Source organism: Hordeum vulgare, chromosome 2H (genome assembly GCF_904849725.1).
Source record: "Hordeum vulgare subsp. vulgare chromosome 2H, MorexV3_pseudomolecules_assembly, whole genome shotgun sequence".
NCBI classification, from domain to species: domain Eukaryota; kingdom Viridiplantae; phylum Streptophyta; class Magnoliopsida; order Poales; family Poaceae; genus Hordeum; species Hordeum vulgare.
In genome coordinates, this window is record NC_058519.1 from 17,180,515 (window position 1) to 17,206,810 (window position 26,296).

Consider the following 26,296-nt stretch of genomic DNA (forward strand, 5'->3'; position numbering starts at 1 on the left):
ATCCTCATCAGTTGCTGGGCACTGAGTCTTACTCAATCTCGTACCTTGTAAAACTGGCAAGAACCCCTTCTTGGACTGTTCCATTTTGAACCTCTTCAAAACTTTATCAAGGTATGTGCTTTGTGAAAGTCCTATCAGGCGTTTTGATCTATCCCTATATATCTTAATGCCTAGAATGTAAGCAGCTTCTCCTAGGTCCTTCATAGAGAAACTTTTATTCAAGTAATCCTTTATGCTCTCCAAAAACTCTACGTTGTTTCCAATCAACAATATGTCATCCACATATAATATCAGAAACGCCACAGAGCTCCCACTCACTTTCTTGTAAATACAAGATTCTCCAACCACTTGTATAAACCCAAATGCTTTGATCACCTCATCAAAGCGTTTGTTCCAACTCCGAGATGCTTGCACCAGTCCATAAATGGATCGCTGGAGCTTGCACACCTTGTTAGCATTCTTAGGATCGACAAAACCTTCGGGTTGCATCATATACAATTCTTCCTTAAGGAAACCGTTAAGGAACGCTGTTTTGACATCCATCTGTCAGATTTCATAATCGAAAAATGCAGCTATTGCTAACATGATTCTGACGGACTTAAGCATCGCTACGGGTGAGAATGTCTCATCGTACTCAACTCCTTGAACTTGTGAAAAACCCTTTGCCACAAGTCGAGATTTATAAACGGTCACATTGCCGTCAGCATCCGTCTTCCTCTTAAAGATCCATTTGTTCTGAATAGCCTTGCGGCCCTCAGGCAGTACCTCCAAAGTCCACACTTTGTTCTCATACATGGATCCTATCTCGGACTTCATGGCTTCTAGCCATTTGTTGGAATCTGGGCCCACCATTGCTTCTTCATAATTTGCAGGTTCATTGTTGTCCAACAACATGATTGATAAGACGGGATTACCGTACCACTCTCGAGCAGCACGTGGTCTCGTCGACCTGCGTGGTTCGACAGAAACTTGAACCGGAATTTCATGATCATTATCATTAACTTCCTCCTCAACCGGCGTCGCAACGACAGAGGTTTCCCCTTGCCCTGCGCCACAATCCAGAGGGATGAGAGGTTCGACAACCTCGTCAAGTTCTATCTTCCTCCCACTCAATTCTCTCGAGAGAAACTCCTTCTCGAGAAAAGCTCCGTTTTTAGCAACAAACACTTTGCCCTCGGATTTGAGATAGAAGGTGTACCCAACTGTCTCTTTTGGGTAACCTATGAAGACACACTTTTCTGCTTTGGGTTCCAGCTTTTCAGGCTGAAGCTTTTTGACATAAGCATCACATCCCCAAACTTTAAGAAACAACAACTTTGGCCTTTTGCCATACCACAGTTCGTATGGTATCGTCTCAACGGATTTTGATGGTGCCCTATTTAAAGTGAATGCAGCTGTTTCTAATGCATAACCCCAAAATGATAACGACAAATCGGTAAGAGACATCATAGATCGCACCATCTCTAATAAAGTACGATTACGACGTTCGGACACACCATTACGCTGTGGTGTTCCAGGCGGTGTCAACTGTGAAACAATTCCACATTGTCTTAAGTGAGCACCAAACTCGAAACTCAGCTATTCACCCCCACGATCAGACCGTAGGAACTTGATCTTCTTGTTACGATGATTTTCAACCTCACTCTGAAATTGTTTGAACTTTTCAAATGTTTCAGACTTGTGCTTCATTAAGTAGACATAACCATATCTACTCAAATCGTCAGTGAAGGTGAGAAAATAACGATATCCGCCGCGTGCCTCTACGCTCATCGGACCACACACATCGGTATGTATGATTTCCAACAAGTCACTTGCACACTCCATTGTTCCGGAGAACGGAGTCTTAGTCATCTTGCCCATGAGGCATGGTTCGCACGTGTCAAGTGAATCAGAGTCAACTGACTCCAAAAGTTCATCGGCATGGAGTTTCTTCATGCGCTTTACACCAATATGACCTAAGCGGCAGTGCCACAAAAATATGGCGCTATCTTTGTTAACTCTAACTCTTTTGGTCTCAATGTTATGTATGTGTGTATCGCTATCAAGATTCAATATGAACAATCCTCTCACATTGGGTGCATGACCATAAAAGATGTTACTCATAGAAATAGAACAACCATTATTCTCTGACTTAAAAGAGTAACCGTCTCGCAATAAACAAGATCCAGATATAATGTTCATGCTCAACGCAGACACTAAATAACAATGATTCAAGTTCATAACTAATCCTGATGGTAACTGAAGTGAAACTGTGCCGACGGCGATTGCATCAACCTTGGAACCATTTCCTATGTGCATCGTCACTTCATCTTTCGCCAGCCTTCGTCTATTCCGCAGTTCCTGTTTCGAGTTGCAAATATGAGCAACAGAACCGGTATCGAATACCCACGCACTACTACGAGAGCCGGTTAAGTACACATCAATAACATGTATATCAAATATACCTGATTTTTCTTTGCCCGCCTTCTTATCTGCCAGATACTTGGGGCAATTGCGCTTCCAGTGACCCATACCCTTGCAATAGTAACACTCTGTTTCAGGCTTAGGTCTAGCTTTGGGTTTCTTCGTCGGATTGGCAACAGGCTTGTCGCTCTTCTTTGAATTACCCTTCTTGCCTTTGTCGTTTCTCTTGAAACTAGTGGTCTTATTCACCATCAACACTTGATGCTCTTTACGGAGTTCATACTCTGCGACTTTCAGCATCGCAAACAACTCGCTGGGAGACTTGTTCATCCCTTGCATGTTGTAGTTCAACACAAAGCCTTTATAGCTTGGCGGCAGTGATTGAAGGATTCTGTCAGTGATAGCCTCTTGCGGGAGTTCAATCCCCAGCTCAGCTAGACGGTTTGAGTATCCAGACATTTTGAGCACATGTTCACTGACACACGAGTTCTCCTCCATCTTGCAAGCATAGAATTTATCGGAGGTCTCATACCTCTCGATCCGGGCGTTCTTCTGAAAGATAAACTTCAACTCCTGGAACATCTCAAATGCTCCATGACGCTCAAAGCGACGTTGAAGTCCCGGTTCTAAGCCATACAAGACTGCACATTGAACTACTGAGTAGTCCTCCTTACGTGCTAACCAAGCGTTCTTAACATCCTGATCAGCCGTAGCGGGTGGTTCATCTCCTAGCGCAGCATTAAAGACATAATCCTTCTTCCCAGCTTGTAAGATTAGCTTAAGATTACGAGCCCAGTCTACAAAGTTGCTTCCATCATCTTTCAACTTAGCTTTCTCTAGGAACGTATTAAAATTTAGGGTGACTGTCGTGTGAGCCATGATCTACAACACAAATATATTCAAAGTGGACTTAGACTATGTTCAAGATAATTAGAGTTTAACTTAATTAAATTATTCGCTAAACTCCCACTCAAAAAGTACATCTCTCTAGATATTTGAGTGGTTCATGATCCACTTACACTAGCTCAAGTCCGATCATCACGTGAGTTGAGTATAGTTTCAGTGGTAAGCATCCCTATGCTAATCATATCATCAATATGATTCATGATCGACCTTTCGGTCTCATGTGTTCCGAGGCCATGTCTGCACATGCTAGGCTCGTCAAGCTTAACCCGAGTGTTCCGCGTGCGCAACTGTTTTCCACCCGTTGTATGTGAACGTTGAATCTATCACACCCGATCATCACGTGGTGTCTCGAAACGACGAACTGTAGCAACGGTGCACAGTCGGGGAGAACACAATTTCGTCTTGAAATTTTAGTGAGAGATCACCTCATAATGCTACCGTCGCTCTAAGCAAAATAAGGTGCATAAAAGGATTAACATCACATGCAATTCATAAGTGACATGATATGGCCATCATCACGTGCTCCTTGATCTCCATCACCAAAGCACCGGCACGATCTTCTTGTCACCGGCGCCACACCATGATCTCCATCAACGTGTCGCCATCGGGGTTGTCGTGCTACTCATGCTATTACTACTAAAGCTACATCCTAGCAAAATAGTAAACGCATCTGCAAGCACAAACATTAGTATAAAGACAACCCTATGGCTCCTGCCGGTTGTCGTACCATCGACGTGCAAGTCGATATTATCTATTACAACATGATCATCTCATACATCCAATATATCACATCACATCGTTGGCCATATCACATCACAAGCATACCCTGCAAAAACAAGTTAGACGTCCTCTAATTTTGTTGTTGCATGTTTTACGTGGTGACCATGGGTATCTGGTAGGATCGCATCTTACTTACGCAAACACCACAACGGAGATATATGAGTTGCTATTTAACCTCATCCAACGACCTCCTCGGTCAAATCCGATTCAACTAAAGTTGGATAAACTGACACTTGCCAGTCATCTTTGAGCAACGGGGTTACTCGTAGCGATGAAACCAGTCTCTCGTAAGCGTACGAGTAATGTCGGTCCAAGCCGCTTCAATCCAACAATACCGCGGAATCAAGAAAAGACTAAGGAGGGCAGCAAAACGCACATCACCGCCCACAAAAACTTTTGTGTTCTACTCGAGAAGACATCTACGCATGAACCTAGCTCATGATGCCACTGTTGGGGAACGTCGCATGGGAAACAAAAAATTTCCTACGCGCACGAAGACCTATCATGGTGATGTCCATCTACGAGAGGGCATGTGTGATCTACGTACCCTTGTAGACCGTACAGCAGAAGCGTTAGTGAACGCGGTTGATGTAGTGGAACGTCCTCACGTCCCTCGATCCGCCCCGCGAACCGTCCCGCGACCAGTCCCACGATCTAGTGCCGAACGGACGGCACCTCCGCGTTCAGCACACGTACAGCTCGACGATGATCTCGGCCTTCTTGATCTAGCAAGAGAGACGGAGAGGTAGAAGAGTTCTCCGGCAGCGTGACGGCGCTCCGGAGGTTGGTGATGATCTTATCTCAGCAGGGCTCCGCCCGAGCTCCGCAGAAACGCGATCTAGAGGAAAAACCATGGAGGTATGTCGTCGGGCTGCCGTGGAAAAGTCATCTCAAATCAGCCCTAAAACCTCTGTATATATAGGTGGGAGAGGGGGGGCCTTGCCTTGGGGCTCAAGGAGTCCCAAGGGGGTCGGCCGAGCCAAAGGGGGGAAGGTCTCCCCCCCAAACCGAGTCCTACTTGGTTTGGTGGGTGGAGTCCTTCTTTCCTTTCCCACCTCCTCCTTTTTTTTTCTCTTTGATTTTCTTCCTATGGAGCATAGGGCCTTCTTGGGCTGTCCCACCAGCCCACTAAGGGCTGGTGTGCCACCCCCAAGGCCTATGGGCTCCCCCCCCCCCCCGTGAACTCCCAGAACCCATTCGTCATTCCCGGTAACTCCGAAAACCTTCCGGTAATCAAATGAGGTCATCCTATATATCAATCTTCGTTTCCGGACCATTCCGGAAACCCTCGTGACGTCCGTGATCTCATCCGGGACTCCGAACAACATTCGGTAACCAACCACATAACTCAAATACGCATAAAACAACGTCGAACCTTAAGTGTGCAGACCCTGCGGGTTCGAGAACTATGTAGACATGACCCGAGAGACTCCTCGGTCAATATCCAATAGCGGGACCTGGATGCCCATATTGGATCCTACATATTCTACGAAGATCTTATCGTTTGAACCTCAGTGCCAAGGAATCATATAATCCCGTATGGCATTCCCTTTGTCCTTCGGTATGTTACTTGCCCGAGATTCGATCGTCAGTATCCGCATACCTATTTCAACCTCGTTTACCGGCAAGTCTCTTTACTCGTTCCGTAATACAAGATCCCGCAACTTACACTAAGTCACATTGCTTGCAAGCCTTGTGTGTGATGTTGTATTACCGAGTGGGCCCCGAGATACCTCTCCGTCACACGGAGTGACAAATCCCAGTCTTGATCCATACTAACTCAACGAACACCTTCAGAGATACCTGTAGAGCATCTTTATAGTCACCCAGTTACGTTGCGACGTTTGATACACGCAAAGTATTCCTCCGGTGTTAGTGAGTTATATGATCTCATGGTCATAGGAACAAATACTTGACACGCAGAAAACAGTAGCAACAAAATGACACGATCAACATGTTACATCTATTAGTTTGGGTCTAGTCCATGACGTGATTCTCCTAATGACGTGATCCAGTTATCAAGCAAAAACACCTTGTTCATAATCAGAAGACACTGACTATCTTTGATCAACTGGCTAGCCAACTAGAGGCTTGCTAGGGACAGTGTTTTGTCTATGTATCCACACATGTAAATGAGTCTTCATTCAATACAATTATAGCATGGATAATAAACGATTATCTTGATACAGGAATTATAATAATAACTATATTTATTATTGCCTCTAGGGCATAATTCCAACAGAATTCCCCTCAATGCAACCGGAAGCAATTGCGTCATAAGCACGTGGCAGTCATGAGACTTTAGGTTTTGGAATTTTTTGTCTTTCATATTTACGATTCCCTTTATATTCGACGAGAAGCCAGTCGGGACCTTGATACTGAAAAGGACTTCAAAGAAGATTTCCTTCTCTTCCTTAGTAAGAGCGTAGATGGCACGCCCTTGAAACTGCCCTGGATGCATGCCATCTCTTCCTTTACGACGTTCCTGGTCCTCCCGTGCTTCCGGTGTATCTTTTGACTTCCCATACAAGCCCAGGAAGCCTAGAATATTCACGCAGAGATTCTTCGTCAGGTGCATCACGTTGATTGCCGAGCGGACCTCATGGACTTCCCAGTAGGGTAGCTCCCGAAATATAGATTTCTTCTTCCACATGGGTATGCGCTTATCAGGGCCGTTAGGAACAGGTTGGCTGCCAGGACCCTTTCCAAAGATTACTTTTAAATATTTGACCATATCGAATACTTCAGCACCAGTACGGATGACAGGCTTCCCCCTGGGTTCTGCCTTGCCATTGAAATGCTTGCCTTTTTTTCTTTAAGGGATGCTTGGGCGGAAGAAAACAACGATTGTACGGGTACACATTCTTCCTACATTTGTCCAGATATACACTTTCTGTCTGATCCAAACAGTGCGTGCATGCATTGTATCCCTTGTTTGACTGTCCTGAAATGTAACTAAGAGCAGGCCAATCATTGATGGTTACGAAAAGCAACGCTCGAAGGTCAAATTCCTCTTGTTTGTGCTCGTCCCACACACGTACACCTGGTTCGGCCCACAGCTGTAAAAGTTCATCAACTAATGGCCTTAGGTACACATCAATATCGTTGCCGGGTTGCTTTGGACCTTGGATAAGCACTGGCATCATAATGAACTTCCGCTTCATGCACAACCAAGGAGGAAGGTTGTAGATACATAGAGTAACGGGCCAGGTGCTGTGACTGCAACTCTGCTCCCCAAAAGGATTCATGCCATCTGTACTCAGACCAAACCATAAGTTCCTTGCGTCAGCTGCAAATCTCGGGAACTCTCTCTCGATTTTTCTCCACTGCCGACCATCAGCGGTGTGCCTCAACTTATCGTCTTTCATACGATCTTCAATGTGCCATCGCAACAACTTCGCATGATCTTTATTTCTGAACAGACGTTTCAACCGTGGTATTATAGGAGCATACCACATCACCTTGGCAGGAACCCTCTTCCTGGGTGGCTCGCCTTCAATATCACTAGGGTCATCTTTTCTGATCTTATACCGCAATGCAGTGCATACCGGACATTTATCCATATTCTCGTACTTCTCACCGCGGTAGAGGATGCAGTCATTAGGGCATGCATGTATCTTCTGCACGTCTAATCCTAGAGGGCAGACAAGGTTCTTTGCTTCGTACGTGCTGGCGGGCAATTCGTTCTTTCTTGGAAGCATCTTCTTCATCAGTACCAGCAACTTTTCGAATGACGAGTCAGTCACACCGGTCTCTGCCTTCCACTTCAGCAATTCCAGTGTGCTACCCAGCTTCTTCTGGCCATCTTCACAAGTTGGGTACAACAATTTGTTGTGGTACTGTAACATCTGCTCGAACTGCAACCTCTCCTTTTCTGTGTCGCAACCTCGCCGTGCATCAGAAATGACCCGGCCAAGATCATCAGCGGACTCATCTGGTTCCCGTTCTTCATCCTGATCTTCTTCTTCATTGTCTTCCATTGCGGTATCAGCATACTCAGGGAACATAGATCGGTAGTTGTCATCATCGTTCTCTTCTTCTTCATCGTCGTCTTCCATCATAACCCCTCTTTCTCCGTGCTTGGTCCAAACATTATAGCCCGACATAAAACCGGACCGAAGCAAGTGGCTCTGAATGACTCTTGAGGAAGTGTAATCCTTCTCATTCCGACATTCAACACATGGACAAAACATATAGCCACCACCATGCTTGTTCGCATCGGCTGCATCTCGAAAAGAATGCACGCCTTCTCTGTAAGCGGCTGTGCGTCGATCACCGTACATCCATGGATGGCTCATCTGCGTTATACGATAGTATATCAAATACAATCACGATCCTAAAAATTAGTACCGCACGGTCTAAACGAGGAAATATAGTTGCTAACCTTTTAGAATAAGTAGAAATAAAGAGGAAGAGGTTTAAGCGTGGCTCGGGCATCTCATATCGTAGTTGTGTTCGGTGAACTGAAGCGGCATCGCTCTAACGCACATTTCAACAAACACCTCTAGTGCATCCAAAAAAAATGGAGAGCTAGCACACACCCACACTCTTCCATCCAAGAAAAATGCAAGGAAGAGGGGAGAGGGGGGCTGTGGCCAATATATATAGGCAGAGGACTTTAGTCCCGGTTTGAGACACAAACCGGGACTAAAGGTGGCGCACATGCGGGCTGCACACCGTGTAGCCCTTTAGTCCCGGTTTGAGACACAAACCGAGACTAAAAGCTCCTTACGTGCCGGGACCAAAGCCTCGTGGGCGGCATTGCGATTTGGGGCGACGTGGCCGGGCCTTTGCCGGGCCTTTAGTCCCGGCCCAGAGGGAGGCCGTGACTAAAGGGTCCAGGCCAAAGGCCCGTTTTCCACTAGTGTACCGATTTACACTGAAACACTAAATTGGGTGTAGCACACTATAGGGTTCCATAGCTTTTGGCTAAGCCAACGTTAAGAGACTTAACATGATATTTAAGACTTTGTTCTAGAGTAATGACGGGTGTATTGTGATGACGATTGCATCAACATTTGGGTAAATTCATCAAAGTTATGTTGGGATTGTGGGAATAGTTTTACTTTGTGGTAAATTATTTCATTGATTATAACATGAACAGTACTACAATCTACATCAACTGTATTAGCTAAATCCCCAGGAAGTTCCCCCTCCAACTAAAACTAGGCCATGTAGGCGCCGTGATGACTAGTTTTATCTGACTGCGATTAATATTAGCTAAAGAAATCTCCCTTTCGTGTGACATAAGTGTCGAATCTCCTCTAGTTGGTGGCCATATTTGGAATGGCTTCCTGCACCATCATGACTAAGAGATACTAAGGTTGTGTTCGGCACTCCTTTACTAAGGAGCGGAGCGCCGAGCATCCTATTAGTTACTTCCTAAATTACAACTGCACATCGCTCTGCTCCGCTCCAGAGGTGCAGAGCGGAGGGAGTCCGAACAGGCTCTAACTCTGCTGGCAATCAGTGTCCGGTGCTACAGGTAATTTTGTCCATTGAAGGTCTAACGGAAGTCCTTCCTCGCAAGCAACAAACTCTGCCTCCAAGGGATCTTATAAGTTGAACATGACACGTGTTGCAACGGAACTCACCTGTCCATGACGAGTTAAATGCACAGAACCATCACTTTCGTGTCACGGTTAGTGGAAAACCACCAATTTACGATTTATGGCAAAGCGCACCGGACGCTATTGTTGACAGTGACAAATACGCTGACGGTATATGCTAAACGTTTTAACGCTAATCGATCGAACCCATCCGTCAAAATGAGTTGGCAGAAACTTGAAATTGCCAACTGGGTGGGCATGTACGTGGGAATGTCTAAAACATACACGTGAGACCGACTAGAATAGAAGCTGAGCTTCAGGTAAAAAATAGAAAATTAGATCTGGGACGTCCAAATTAGGATGAGTGGTACAGATTTTGCTGGTGGGATCTATGCGCACAGTTCGTAATAGGGATTACCCCAGCTAAAATTAGATTATGGATTACTAATGACCTATTATCCTTGTAAACTTGGAGATAATTACCTACTGCCGTCGCCACTGTCCTATTTTTATAAACAGGACAGACATGTCACTGTATAATGTAAAACCTGAATTACAGTTTATATAATCTGTCCTTCAAACATGTCCACCTGGATTATTTTTATAAACCAGATTATATAATCTATATTCATAATCCAGATTATTATAATCTATTATGATTCCAAACAGGGCCTAAGGCAAGCCACAGTGGTTGGCTACTCACCCCTTTCCCCTCTCAGGCCCCAAGAGCGGCTCGTCGGCGTAATATGTGCCTCTGCCGCCTCTCAAGATCCTAGCTCGCCGGCACCTATTTAGGTTTGATTACTACGTCATCAATGAAATTTGAAATCGAAATCCATTTGCATGTTGTTAATTGTCATTTTTTTTTTCTTGAAGGGCCGATCAAATTTGAGTTGATAAGTTTGGAGTGCAGTAGATGCACATTGTTACGAGATATGCTTGAGCATCATCAAACCTGCACCCATACCCGCCCCCCCCCCCCCCCCCCCCCTTACCTGTGTCGGTTCGGCGGGCTGCCCGAGGGCTAACCCTAGCCGCCACAGCGCCACCCACCACCGCTCCCTACTACCCTCGCCGCCTCCAGTGTTGGTCGCCTTGCTAAGCCCGCGTGGTTCGGCGGCGGCGGGGCACTCTCCCCCTCCTGCTGGGACTGGGCAGACGGTTCTTTTCTGGTGGGGGCTCGACCGGGCGTGCACTGTGGAGCGGGTGCTCGCTCGGGGTGGCGCGGCAAGGTGGCGCACGCAGTGTGGCACGGCGGGAGGCGCGGTGCGTGGCGACGTGTGTCCTTGGTAGAGGGAGGGCCCTCCTTCGTCCTGTTCGGCGACCGGCGGCCACGGCGTGGATCCGATGGACGGCTCTTCTGAGGGCGTCCTGTGGCACGAATCTGGTGGCAGGGGGCCGTTCACGATGCGGCTCTTCGGGCACGCTGTGGCGACGCTCCTTGCCTCAGCACCCAGATCCGTCCGGCCTGGATGGGGAGGTGTGGCAGCCCTCCCGTCCCTGCAAGCAGTCTACGCGTTGGTGTGCTTCTACTTTGCGGCGGAGCAGCGGCGGCGAGTGTGTCGGTGGTCCTGTAGTGTTGGCGCGAGTGCTGTGCAGGGGTGCACGGGCCAGTGGAGGTGCTGGTTGTCTTTGGTCGGCTGCGTGGGAGTGAAGGCTATGCTGCTCCAGGCGAAAGCTTGCTTGGTTTCTTGTCAACCGACGGTGGCGGTGCCAGTGGGCGTCGCTATCTTTCTTTGGAGCGCCGTTGAGGAGTTTTGTGCAACCTTTCCTCTTAGGTCAAGAACTTGGGACGAAAGTCATGATCCTTTCAGTTGGATCGGGCGGCGGCGACGTCTTTGAGATCTTGGCCCCTTCGGCATTTCCGGAACGCTGGACGTGCATGGCATCGCGGTCGACAGGTGTCCGACCGGCGGTGCGAGGCTGGTGTGGCGTTGCGACGGGCGTGGCAACGACTATGGTGACGAGCGGTGCCGAGTCGCGGCTTGTCCTTCTGTTGCCGATGGTCCGGTGCGTCAATGGATGCGCCTATGTTGATTTCTGGCTGTGACAGAGAAGTCGATGCTACTGGCGCCGGGACCACCGCGGCAACGATGACTCCATAAGGACGGTTTTTAGCGGGCGGTGCTCTCTGGAGATGTTGCGCTGGACTAGGTCGGTGCGAGGCTTGCAACTTTTTTTGTGAAGCTCGTTGGCAAAATCGAAACTGTCTTGTCCTCGATGATTTGACTGTTTGGCGTTTGTTGCTAGGTCGTCCGTGTGCCCCATGTGGGGCTTGTAATCTCGGTTGTCGTCTGATTTTTCTCTAATTAACCGGACAACTCTTTTCTTCTTAATCAATGAAAATAACAAAAAATTTGCCTCATATAAAAAATAATAGATGCACATTGCTGTACTAGCTAACTCATGACCTAAAGAGTTTTCGGAGCTTTTTGTATATTTTTTCATCGATTTTACTAAAGCACATCTAGATGTGTCCTACATATTACACATTTAAATTTTTATGGCAATGCTTTTATGCGAAGATTCATGTCACTTTTTTTATTAAATCACTTAAATGTGTAATAACTAGGGCACGTCTAGCCCTGGACAAACTTTTTTGATAACTACTTCCTCCGTTCATAAATATAATATAAGTCTTTTTAAAGATTTCACTATGAAACTATATACAGAACAAAATGAATGAATTTATATTTTAACATTTGTCTACATAAATTCATATGTAATTTTATAATAAAAATTATAAAAGGTTTATATTTAGAAACGGAAGGAGTAGTCTGCATTGTGGAGCGCCCTGGACAGACTTTTTTGATAGCTCAATATGCACAGTGGAGCACTGACTATCTCTCTATAGTGCGCTACATATCCGTACACGTCCACGTACGTGTGCGTGGCGTGGTACGTGCTACATGCAACACATGCAACGTATACACGTGCCACGATTTGCTCAGCGACATGGCCTATCATTGTGTGGCTTGACAATTGATGCCATATTTGCTGAGCAGAGACTATGTGTGGCCTTGGGACGAATGGTAACAAAGATAACACGTCAGAAAGAACGGCGCCATGCTTTAAATACGTTATCCAAATCCAGGATCACAACATCACGTAGAACTTCAACAAAGCAAGTGGTGCAAAACCGCTCTTCGGCCACCCATATATGATGACTATCATCTAGCAACGCCATCAGACACGAACGTTTATACACGTATACTACTAGCTAGCTAGTAGCCCGGATGGAGAGGAAGAGGGTGGCCATCATCGGATCCGGCGTGAACGGGCTGACGGCGTGCAAGCACCTGCTGGAGCGGGGCTGCCGGCCGGCCGTCTTCGAGGCTGACACTCTCCTTGGCGGCGTCTGGGCGCGTGCCCCGGACTGCACGTCGCTGCAGTCGGAGCGGCCCATGTACCAGTTCTCCGACTTCCCGTGGCCCGAGTCCGTGACGGAGGTGTTCCCGGACCGCCGCCAGGTCGCCGACTACCTCGACGCCTATGCCCGCCGCTTCGGCGTGCTCGACTGCGTCAGGTTCGGCCGCCGGGTGGTCGGGATGGAGTATGTGGGCGTCGGCGAGGAGGAGGTGGCCGCCTGGGAGGAGTGGGCCGGGTGCGGCGAGGCGTTTGGTTCCGGCGAGGGTGAGTGGCGCCTCACTGTGGCCGACGCCGAGGGCAACATGGAGGTACATATATCGATTGAACGACGAGGACGAAGTACCTAGCTGATCCATGCCTCTGTCGACCGTGTTTTATGGTTTCCACTGTCAATGAGATTTAGATGAAATTCATTGAATTTCAGTACACACTGGAATATTTAGCTTTTGGCCAAAATATTTAAGCAATTTCAGTAATACACAACAACTCAAATATATTTTTTAATAGTTCCTTTCGGTTGAATTTAACTGTTTCAGCCCTTAACTTTGACCCAAATGCGTACCGAAATCAGTGTTGTTGCTGAAATATTCCCGAAACTGAAAGCGAAAACCAATTTGTTTCTATTTTCTACCCCCTAGCTTCTAATGTCTCTTTCCAATCAGTGAAGCTAATGATCAAATTTTTGCTGTCTTCAGACACACGTGGCAGACTTTGTGGTTCTTTGCCTTGGGAGGTTTAGTGGCGTGCCCAACATACCCACATTCCCTCCAGGCAAAGGTCCAGAAGCATTTGATGGAGAGGTGATCCACACCATGGATTACGCCAAAATGGGCACCAAGAAAGCTAACGAGATGTTGAAGGGCAAGCGTGTGACCATCATTGGTTACTTGAAATCGGCGCTCGACGTAGCTGCCGAATGTGCAGACGTAAATGGTACACAATCCTACAATTAAAATTTATTCCATCTTTGCGCAGAAATAACTATGTCATTATCACAATTTTTGTTCGCATGCCCGACCAACAATGGGCTGTTTTTCATCATTCGATAAAATTGTGTGCATTGTCTGTCATTATTACATTGCCTGAACTCTAACAATTATTCTCGATGACAACTTCGATAAAGCTTGCTGATCCTGCAGGCATTGAACATCCATGTACAATGGTAGTCCGAACAAAGCACTGGATCATACCAAGCTACTATGCTTGGGGTTTCCCTATATCAAACTTGTATTTAAACCGCTTCTCTGAATTCCTCGTTCACAAGCCCGGTGAGGGCTTCCTCCTATGCCTCTTGGCCACCATCTTGACTCCACTGGTACTGAAAATCAGCATGTTATTTTACATTTGTGTAATTTACACCTAGGTTTCAAACTAAATCGGCACACGTTTAATTCTTGTTTGTACATGAATAGAGGTGGTTATTCTCAATTTTTGCTGAGAGCTACTACTCCATACCCATGAAGAAGCATGACATGGTACCTGACCATAGCTTATTTGAGGCACTAGCCACATGCTTGATTGCCATTACACCAAAGGATCACTACAAGAGACTAGATGAAGGCAGCATTGTTCTGAAGAAGTCGAAGACCTTTAGCTTCTGCAAGGAAGGTGTACTTGTTGAATGTGAATCTTCACCGATAAAGAGCGATGTAGTGATCTTCGGAACGGGATTCAAGGGAGACCAAAAGATCAAGAACATGTTTACTTCAGAATACTTTCAGAGTATTGCAGTTGGGCCAACGTCCTCGACAGTACCTCTCTACAGGTTACCTCACTATTACTACCTGACTTTTATGTACATGCGTTCCTGATTTCCAATCTAGATCAGGTTATTGAAGATTTTCTTCATTTTTTATATTCAGGGAGTGCATACATCCTAAGATTCCGCAGCTCGCAGTCCTCGGTTATTCAGAGAGCTTGTCGAATCTGTACACTGCAGAACTTCGGGCCAAATGGTTGGCGCATTTCATTGATGGTGGATTCAGATTACCAAGTGTTAAAGCGATGCAGAGTGATATCCTCGAGTGGGAGAAGTTCATGAAGCGCTATTCTCGTGTCTACTTCCGTAGGTCCTGTATTGGACTTCTTCACATCTGGTACAATGATCAACTATGCCAGGACATGGGATGCAACCCGAGAAGGAAGAATGGCATTTTCGCTGAATTATTTGACGTATATGGTCCCCATGATTATGTTAATCTTCACCCTAAATAAGAGAAGATCTTGGTAGAATTCATATGTGCAGCTCATATGTTCCTCGCCATCTGTGGTCTTAGCAATCGCTGTGGGTTATAGCAGCTTAGTATGTTTGTCATTGTGTATCTTCTAGCCTGGTTATCCTTTATGGTCGATCATATGATATTTCGATAAATAATGATTCTGTGATGAACATACATCAGATATTTTAAACTGAGGACAAGGACGTAAACCACACGCATGGTTAAAGCATTGTTGCCTTCCGCAAATATTATATCTTGTGACTGGTCACACACAGAATATGTTTTATTTCTGGAAGCTTTAGGGAGGAATTCAACTATTCTACAAACCATCTAAACTAGGATGAACCTTCAAGCATCCAAAAACACCCGCCTACTATATCAGCCAAGGGGCAGGGCAAATCAGAATTTATGAACATGGTTCAATCTAGCATAAAAGGTGTGCAACATAAACCATTTCTGGTGTTCCACATATATTCCACGCGACTAACCAAATAATAACCATTTCTAGTGTTCCACTTGAGCTACTGCATGTTGCGACCGAGCTCACGAGACAGCACCCCTTATTGCAAGCAACCGCAATGAGGACGCGGTCTTTGCTGGCCACTGATGTTTATGGCTTTGTGCCATTTCGATAGGGTTCAGTAGCCACAATGGTGGCAAACACTAAGAAACCAATATCATAACAGGGGTGTAATATACTTCATTACAAGAATATAATTCCATGACACAAGTCACAAGGCAACACAAACTACAAATGAAAAGAGTGATAATTGAACATCCCAGTCTCACAGCAAGAGGATGGATTAGTTTCTTGCAAAGTTGTGAGAAACAAACAGGTGACACGAACACAAGAGAATCTCACATAACGAAGTGCTCGAACCGGACTTCCAGGATTTCATTCAACAACAGATGAACACCACATCACTTCAGGTCCAAATTCCGTCTAAGTGAAAACCATGGTCATCGTTCGTTCAGATGTCTACATCATCATACATGGCAGACTCTGAGGCAGCATCATCATAATCATCCACATAATCAAATTCACCGTCAGCATCAGCATCAGCATCATCCTCATAATCAAATTCACCGTCAGCATCAGCATCAGCATCATCCATGACCACATCCAGCAAATCATCGTGCATATCAACCTCAAAATCAGAACCAGTGTAATCCTCGCTGTAATCCTCACTGCTGTCAACATAGGCTCGGTACTTGAAATCAGAGATGGGATCATGAGGAAGCTTAAGGTTTCTAATTCTAGCACACTTTAATTCAGAGCATCATCAATTTGGAGGTTGTAGCACATACGTACGTCAAGGGATTCAAGGTGAGAGCAACGGTCAAGGATTGCCATCAGCCCATCATTAGATACTTCACTGCCAATCAACTGAAGGACTTGGAGACCAGGCAGACAATTAGCAATCCATGATGCTTCTGGGTCAATATCCAACCGCTCATAGGCTGCATCAAACCGCTTATGATAATCATCCCAGCGTTCATTTAGCCTAAAGCATTTCAGCTGTGCGCGGGTTTTGACAAGTAACTGGCAAAAATTGCCATACAATGAGCAGAACGAAATATCTAACTCTTCAAGCTGACGAAGGCGATTAATTGCATCTGCCAACCCTTTATCAGATACTTTATCAGAAAAGCTGAGTTGAAGGCTCTTCAATGAGAATGCTCTGCGTTGAGACATGGAAGTTTTTAACCAACCCAAACATTGAAGCTATACCAAATCCAAACATACTTTCGAGGCTCACAATGAGAAATATCACTGGAACAACATAACCAATTGAAACAACCATCTGAAAATAAAACATTCTATGATGTTGGATTCATCATAATCTTCAAAAAGGTCGATAACTGAAGTTACATGCAAATGAACTTCAACGTGCAGTTCTGAAAAAAATACCGCATGATTTGATACTGTGTTTGAATTCTACATGTCAAATATAGTAAACGTGAGAACAAGAGCTGAATAGAGCAATGGAACAAGTGTCAATTGGCGTCCGGCCTACAGCAGGCGCAAATCCAAGCCTAAACTAGGTTCGGCTAAGGACGTGTGGTCCAGAAGAGAGTTCCCTACTTTCTACTCCAGTATAGACTATATATAATTACAGAAGAGTTTAAATAGGTTATGGACAATTAGGAAGTGACTAAGAATAATTAGGAATTTTGAGTTAGATTCAGATTGAGGTGAAGTCAGATCAGTTTGTACGCAGAGCCTCTATAATGGCCAAACCTAGTTGAAAAATAATCAAGCAAGTTTAATCCCAATCTTTCTTACCCTGCTATCATGCCGGGCGCTCTTTCTCTCTCTGCTCAAAAACCATGGGTGAACGAGGTGTACAGTTTCATCCCTCCTATCAACCACAATCAGAATCTTCACTCAACCAAAACATTCACACCCCAAGCCAATGCACCATGCTTCTGGTAGAAATCAAACTTGGTATATCCAGTAAATTCAATTAATAAAAGTGAGATCACTTTATTTCAATGCACCAACAGATCAACACAACGAAAAGAAAATATGAACTCTGACTAGCACTACGCATACCAAGCAAACAGGTGATCACAAGAATATTTAAAAAAATGGTTAGCTTAGACTTTTTGAGTCAGTGACAGATATAGAAGTTTCAATATCATAACAGAAAGTAGCTACTAACAGTTACACATTTATTTGTTCACTAAATAATTATTGCACTGATTGTTCTTACTACATGATATAGATTTACACAAAGGGTATCGAATGTGCATTCAGCAAAGGGCCTTCAACAGTTTGTATGACAGAAATGTTGAAGAGGAGGCCCGAAACTAAGTGAAATGTGCAGGCTCACTAAAACGTTCAGCCTTTAAGTACAATGGTTATTTCGCACATAGAAGTCACTCAATCAGCACAGAGCAAACCTACATCTTTATTCTGAAGTGTTCTTTCTACACTCCAGTTAACACAGAAGGAAGAACATGTACCACGTCAGCTGTATGACTCTATCATCTACTCAAAAACATTTAATAACATACTCCCTCTGTCCTAAAATTCTTGCCTTTGATTTGTCTAGACACGTTTTAGTGTTAGATACATCATACATCCCGTATCTAGAGAAATCTAAGACAAGAATTTTGGGACGGAGGTAATATAATGCTAGTTAACCATGCAGCTCAAACCATTTAAAGTGATTGTTTGTGGTCTACAGTTCAAGAATACTTGGACCTTTACAGCAAGTAAGAGTCACACAAAAATGCAGCACTAGAGACTCGCACGATATATCCTAAGCGTTTTACTGCTGAGTACCATTTTGCTCCCTACAATTTTATTAGGTTATTACAAAAGGCTTCTTTGGTACTAACACTAGAATTGTCAGAAAATCAAAGGATCTTTACATACCCTATATACTGATCTTGGACCGATTAATGCACTCGTGTTATCAGCATGCCATTAGATCTTAACTAAACCTAAACCAAATATTCTGTACGAAATACTGATTACCACTTGCACAATTTCAAAAATCTTAGACGAGTTCATTAATTTTGTTGGTGAACACCCCATTTGATAAAGCAACCTACACATCAAAAGGCACTACGGAGTACAAGATAAATTCCTTGCAAAAGTAAAAGGATGCAAAATGGTTGTCAAATCAAACAGCAGATAGGTCCATTTTCTAAGCACGAGTAAGAATATATCACCACGATCGAGATATGCGTTTTAATTTACCAGATGTACGATCAAGATTGTCCACTCTGCCCGACTGAAGGTACTAACTAACAGAGACTCACATGTACATACAAATCTGGTCATCCGATATTCAGAACCAATCAACGAAAGAAATGGTCATGTAATAGGATGAGGAAAGATGTCGCAACCTGTCGGAGATGTAGCGGAGGAGGCGGTCAGTGAAGAAGGTGCCGGCCCAGAAGGCTTCCATGGTGCCAGCGGCGCGGTCGACGGCGGCGCGGGCCATGGCCTCGGCATTCAGGACGTCTCCATGGTGGGTCATGTCCACGCGACGCCACAGCATGGGATCAGGTGACCGTGTACCTTGCGGCCCAAATTCAAATTTAAACATTGCGAAAAAATCTGAAAAAAATCATGCATGTTCACAACACATATTAAGATAACCCCGAAAAAATTCAGATCAATATTCGAAACATACATCGGGAAACAAAAAAGAGAAATCTGTCATGAATAGTTCGCAATGGTTCTGTGTATACTATTCACATCTGAGTTTTTCTTTTTTGTTTCTTGATGTATGTTTCGAATTTTGATCTGGATTTTTTAGGGGTTATCTTAATATGTGTTGTGAACATGCATGATTTTTTTTAAATTTTTTCGCAATGTTTAAATTTAAATTTTGGCCGCAAGGCACGCGGTGACATGCAAACGTGCATGTCACCTTATCCCTGTCCAGGAAAGAGGCGACTGGTCGGCTTGGGAGAAAGAGAAGTGAAACATTCTTTTATCTGTGATGTAGAAACAAAATGATTTGGGCCCCCCAAACATATTGATTTGGGACCCTCAAACATATTTAGGTATTGGCCTTGTTTTTGTCGCGAAATTTTCAGGAAAAAAAATAGTATAGTAGGAGTAGATGATACAACACATGGACTAGTAGAAAACACGGCTTTCGTCCCAGCTCGATTTACACATTAGTCCCGGTTCCCTTACGAACCGGTTCGAGCGGCAAGGGCGTCGGTCGGGCATTAGTCCCGGTTCAAATGGGACCTTTATTCCCGGTTCGTGTCTCGAACTGAGACTAAAGGTCTACCCTTTAGTCCCGGTTCGTGGGTAGACCTTTAGTCTCGGTTCAAGACACGAACCGGGACTAAAGGGGTTCTGAATTTTTTTTTCTGTTTTAAATTTTGTTTTCTATTTGTAGTTTCTGTTTTAAATTGCTTATATCTTTTAGCATACTTGATGTTGTTGAGGGATTCTTTTTGCATTAGATTCAAAATTTTGTCTTGTTTTTTTTTGTGCCATTAGTTTTCAAATTTGAAAGGTTTTAAATCTCAATTTGTTCAAATTTGCTTCAAAACCCAGATTGTGAATAACTTGAGTTTACAAATAGTTTTTAATTTAATTCTTTTTGCTCCTAGTCATGTGTTAGATTGTTGTCACAGTAAGATTTATTTGATTATTTTTATAATAATTTTAATTAGGATTTCAATTAAAACAATATGGTTTTGCTTATATAGTTGTTTTAGTCATTTAATTGATTTTTTTATTATTTTTAGTTAGTTCTTTCTGTAGATTTTAAGATGTTGTACTATGGTGCATATTGAATGCACAAAAAGTGTGGAGTTGAAATATATTTTTTAAATGCCTTTGTAACTCAGATGAGTTTTCGTCCGAAACCTTGATAATTCGAAGGAGATGATCCAGTTTGTACATGAAGTGCATCATGTTTTTGTCGTAACACTCCCAATTTTTTAGCACATGCCAAGTGGGTGAAATGGTGATACCATGCCAAGTTTCATCCTTTTCAGAGTACATTTGTAGCACTTTTCAATTTCAGGGTCATTTAGCTCAAAAAATTCATTAAATGAATGAAAAATAGCAAATGAGGTGAGAAAGGGTTGAAATTTTTGAGGTGGCTTTGAATGATGCATATTGAGGGCACAAAAAGTGTGGAGTTGAAATAAGATTAAAAAAATGAAATGTCTTTGTAAGAGATGGGTTTTCATCTTAAACCTTGATAGTTCGAAGGAGATGGTTCAGTTTGTACACGAAGTGCATCCAGTTTTTGACGTAACCCTCTCAACTTTTTAGCACAAGCTATGTGGGTGAAATGTTCATACCATGCCAAGTTTCAACCTTTTCAGAGTTCATTTGTCGGGCTTTTCAATTTCAGGACCATTTAGCTTTAAAAACATTAAATGCAAGAAAAATAGCAAATGAAGTTAGAAAGGGTTAATTCCGGCTTGGTTAATCTTAGTTGTGACTCTGGCGGGGACGGTGCTAGCAAATGTAGTCGACGGTATGATTGGACTCTTGGCTAAAGGGGGTTCTGAAATTTTCAAACTCTCACCCATGGACTGCCTTTTTTAGTTTTGTAGAAAATAATCAAAAATGATAAAATCTTCAAAAAATAAAATCCTTTGAAACGTAGTTAGGTTTTAGTGCCTAGTTGGTATAGAAATTTTGAAATATGAATTTTGACCGTTTTTGCAAAAAAGTGAAAAAAATGTAAAATGGTCATAACTTTTGCATACGACTTCGAAACAAAAGTTTAATATATCCAAAAAAACTAGATAAAAATTTAGACTCGATTTCACCCGGGCTTGCTCGGTGAAGTCCTCTCATATGCTCAAAATTCGAAATGTAAAAAAGTTATTTCAAAAAGAAGAATTTAATCAGAAAAATCAAAAAAAATAATTTTATTTAAAAATAAATAAATTATGTCATGTTTGGATTCCTCACATTTTTCTGATAATAATGGATATATTATTTGTCGAATTTCGATTTACATATTTAAAGATATTGAATATGCCATATTAAATGAATAAATGGCAAAAAAGGAATAAAATAATATTATTACATATTTTATTTTCATTAAAATATAATATTATTATTACTTATTTTTTTAATAATTATTTGAATTTCAGAAAATTATATCATGTGACACCAAGACCTAAGGGTTAATCAGATTGATAGCTTGCTATTGTCGGGAAAACAACAAATGCCGACTTGGAAACTATGGACGATAGAACCAGGAAGTTAAGCATGCTCGGGCTGAAGCAGTGACAGTATGGGAGACCGGTTCGGAAGTTAGACTATTTGGAATGAGTGATCCACGCTAGAGCAGTGAGGATGAGTAATTAGAGATTAAATTATCAAATAATTCAAAGATTTGAAAATTGGAATAAAACAAAAAACATATCAAAATATATTAAAAAAATCATTTTTTTACCTTTTTTGGTCAAACAAAATAAACAGGTCAGGCCTTCAGTCCCGTTTGGTAATTAGAACCCGGACTAATACCATTTCCCCCTCCCCAGCCCCGCCACGTGGAGGACTATTAGTCCCGGTTCGGGGCCGAACCGGGGCTAGCATTAGTCCCGGTTCGTGAATTGAGGCTAATGGCCCAACCGGATCGGAGCTATAGCCCCTTTTTCTATTAGTGATGGCACTGACAAAAGAAATGTAAACATGATGCACAAAGCAAAAGAACATGAGATGCTCGGCTCAAACATAAAAAAGAGATAAACTCTACGACCAGAGAAACGTTTCAACCAACAATTACATTCACGAAAGAAAATGACACCAAGACATTGTTTTGTCCAATCTGGAAAATCAAACCTATGGTTTCCCCTGATGCTCAAAAAAGGACACATGTAATGATCATAATAGTGCTTTTAAAAAGGGGGCGTCACCCGCGGGTGTGGCTGCTGCCAGCAGAGGATGCAGGGAATTCGGCTTGGCCGAACTCCAAGCAATCCCAAGCCGTCGGAGCATGAGCCCAAGAAAAGGAGGTCGAGAATAGGCCGAAACCGCGACTGCAGGAAGGGGAGCCATGCCCGACACCAAAGGAGGCACCGATCGCCGCCTGACATGTGAGCTTCGGAAGAGGGCAAGGTTGGGTCACACGTGTAGGTGCGCCCACGCACCGAATTGCAATTCTGAGGCAGTTTCAGCTTCTTTCAAGCAAATATGTGTTCTTTATTTACCTTTAAAGCATGAATTCAAATGATTAATTATATGACATGCACCCACCGACCGAGCGACGACCACCCAGACCGACCTCCTCACCGCCGCAAGATCACATGCCCCTACCTAGCTAACGGAGGAGAAAATAAGCTCCCCAACCTTAAAGCTCGTGTCAGCATGAATAGAAGAGGCTCATCACTGAACCTTGCAGCCACTCTGCAAAAACCGGGTCTGGTTGTCGAGCACCGGGCATGCGAGGGGACATGCAATCATCGCAAGGAGAAATTCATAGAGACCCCGCCAGTAATGTCCCTGACCCAGGCACATCCATGCAAAGCCTGAGCAACCGCCAACCATGCATCTCGCAACCCACCATGGACCAACGCCACAAAGACGGCAGCGCAGCCGCCGCCACTCATCCGGGACCCACCATGCAGCTGCAACGGCTCCACCGCTCGCTCGAGCTACTAGTCTGGCCGCGTGCATCGCCGCCGCAGCAACCCACGCTAGCGTCGTGGCCCCGCCATGGCCGTCACATCCCGTGCAGTAACCATCCTGAAGTTTCGGAGGCCCTAGGGTAAACTCCATAAATGGGCGCAATGGTGCTATTCTTTTTCTTTTATTGTAAAGCCATTTTTCCTAGTAAATTTGATCCCTAAAATAAATAAATAATATTTGACAAAAATGTTTTACTCTTTGTTTTAGACCAAATATATCACAAAAGTTACGGAGCACAAAAAAAGATATATGCCTTCAGTAATTACGAGCAACGATTCCGTGCGTTTTTTATGCAAAAATCATCAATAATAGTGTCAAGATTAATGACAGTTAATTGTTCTTCTCATTTACTTTCTTTTCTTCATAACTAGACAAGTGTTTTCGTGGCAACATGTTTGCATAGAAAAAAAAGGAGCGACCACGAACACCTGAATGTTCGAGTAAATTAGCTGTATCAATCTCCAGCTATATGTCGAAATACAGACTGCAAAACCGGATGACCAACTAACTCCTGCAAAGTTGTAAGTGTTGTTTTCACAAGAATAAAAATTAATTTCCATTCACCAGGTTGAGATTGAGGGCAACCACTGCGGCGATATGGCAGACTCACTCCGCACTGGTCTACTCTGTCATATGAATCACCTTGGGCCTTGATCACGTGTGTGTGTATGAGTTGCTAGACTAGATTGAATCGAAGAAATTGGAGAGGCGATCAAAAGACCATCACGGCGCCGCGCAAATATGTGATGAGGTGCATGTACGATCGGTGATGGGGAGTCCGCAGCAAATGCAGCCACACGTGACTCTTATATGGGTCGCATCAATATTGGTCTAATTTCTGGCTGGCTGGGGTCCCTAGTTTTGCTGCCCTAAGAGCATCTCTAGTAGAACCCTCAAACCCTTAAAACAAAAACCAGTTTTAAGGGTTGAGAATTGCACATTTTTGACACTTTTAAGGGTTGAAAAACAGGGGCAAAGACTAGAACCCTCAAACCCAACCCTTATAACGGAATATTCCGTTATAAGGGTTGGGTTTGAGGGTTCTAGTCTTTGCCCCAACCCCAAACCTTAAAACTGTCATTTCATATATCACACATTTCATCACATTTCATCATATGACATATCACAAATTCAATCACATTTAACATAAAACAATAATCAAAGTAGGAAGTAGCCCAATAATCAAAGTATTCAGCAACTTCCAGTTGCGACACCATACCATAGGAATAAAACTGCACGCCCCTGTAATTTACTTGCTCTGTATGTATTGTTTCAGAACTCTTCTTTGCACTCAGCACACGTATATGTTAGCTGATCAGAACAATATGCAATACCTCCCAGTGGCCACCAAAACTGTGGTTGTCCACAGAGACAGATAGGCTGGACCATCAAAAACACCAGAAGGTCCCAATGTTGACGACATTGTTCAGAACTGCATTTGTTAGCAAAATGGCCAGTCCCTCGAATTTCCTCGTGATTCAAAAATTTCTCAAACATTGACATGCTCACTACCTTCATATAAATATGACCATGCCAATGACTAACATGAAAGAGTTTGACATGCTTACTGAATTCTGAGTCCACATTGTCCTGTTTCAAGGACCACAAATATGGATGCTCCACGAACCTCCCCACTGAAAACGACGGCCAAGGAAGCGGCCGTAAATTGGTTTCCTCTGCATGATCCCTCCAAAACGACAGCCATGGCTTTGGTTGTCGCACCAGGCACGAGGGTGTGGTAGTCGAGGTATGCCGTGCGTGATGATTCCGTCGGATGGGGGTGGCGAAAAGAAAATTTCGGGGAAGAAAGCAGTACCCAGCCTAGTTCTTCAGCATACTGCTTCCTCGGTGCTGCGGAGGGCCGGCCGGCGGCGGCGGAGGGGAGGCCAGGGCTGCGGAGGGCCGGCCGGGGCGGCGGCGCTGCGGAGGGCCGGCGGGGACGGGGCGGGTCTGCGGAGGGCGGACGGAGCTGCGGCGGCGCTGCGGAGGGCCGGCGGGGACGGGGCGGGTCTGCGGAGGGCGGACGGAGCTGCGGCGGGGCCGGCGCGGCGGCGGGCGGGGCCGGCGCGGAGGCGGCGGCCAGGGGATCCATGGCGCGGCGGCTGGGACGGGCGGTTTCCCTCCCGCGCTCGAGATGAAAAGGAGTGCGGGTTGGGATTGGGTTTGCCCTCCCAAACCTCACTTCTACAGGCTGCGAGGGCGTTTACAGGTTCGACCTCTAAAAGTTTCTACGGGTTTAAGGGTTTAAGGGTTCTAGTCTACGTCGTTTTTTCGACGAAAACTGTAAAAAAGCGGTTATTTTCCAGAATTTAAGGGTTTGAGGGTTCTACTAGAGATGCTCTAACCAAGGGCCGGGCCTGCAACCGTCCTGTGGGGAAGGGGCCTCGTTGCCACTATCGGCACCCTTCAACAACAATGAGAGAGGAGAAGGGTGGGGAGAGGAGGGTCGACCGGAGCTAGGGATTCGCCCAACCACCGCTTGCAGGAGCGACGAGGCGCGAGGAGTTTGTACTAACGGTCTACTTATTATAGCCGTAATGCCTATATGTTATTATCTCATGAATGATCATAATTATAATGGGAAACGCTGCTTATCAGTAGCCTGACAGAAATTTTACATCAGACGAGTCATACGACATTGATTCTGTTTTAATCCGACAGCGTAGCGATTCTCTCACCCCATCAATTAATTGCACGTATTAATCCACTCCGAGAAAATCGCACCTGCTGCTCGGCTCCAACCACCGCACCACGTCTACGCGAGTAAATCTCGCCTCGCCGATCCACCTACTCCACCCCGTTTCGCTTTTCATGGGCGAGCTCATCCCGTAGCATGCCGAGCTCGCTCACCACGATGACAATCTCCGGAGCACCATGGTCCGCACCAACAGCTCTGCGGCGGCTACTAATCCACGACGTCGGTTTCGTGT

The 26,296-nt window shown here is 44.6% G+C and overlaps 1 protein-coding gene and 1 pseudogene across 1 annotated transcript; one reads left to right on the forward strand and one right to left on the reverse strand.

Moving 5' to 3' along the window:
- Window positions 1-12,758: 12,758 nt before the first annotated feature.
- LOC123429245 (probable flavin-containing monooxygenase 1) lies at window positions 12,759-15,443 on the forward strand. The gene is made up of 5 exons (XM_045113300.1): window positions 12,759-13,315; window positions 13,703-13,940; window positions 14,147-14,322; window positions 14,420-14,772; window positions 14,870-15,443. Exons 1-5 carry the CDS (start codon window positions 12,875-12,877, stop codon window positions 15,219-15,221), a joined length of 1,560 nt encoding a protein of 519 aa, XP_044969235.1. The 5' UTR covers window positions 12,759-12,874; the 3' UTR covers window positions 15,222-15,443.
- Window positions 15,444-15,930: 487 nt separating this feature from the next.
- LOC123425023 lies at window positions 15,931-25,458 on the reverse strand (annotated as a pseudogene).
- Window positions 25,459-26,296: the final 838 nt, after the last annotated feature.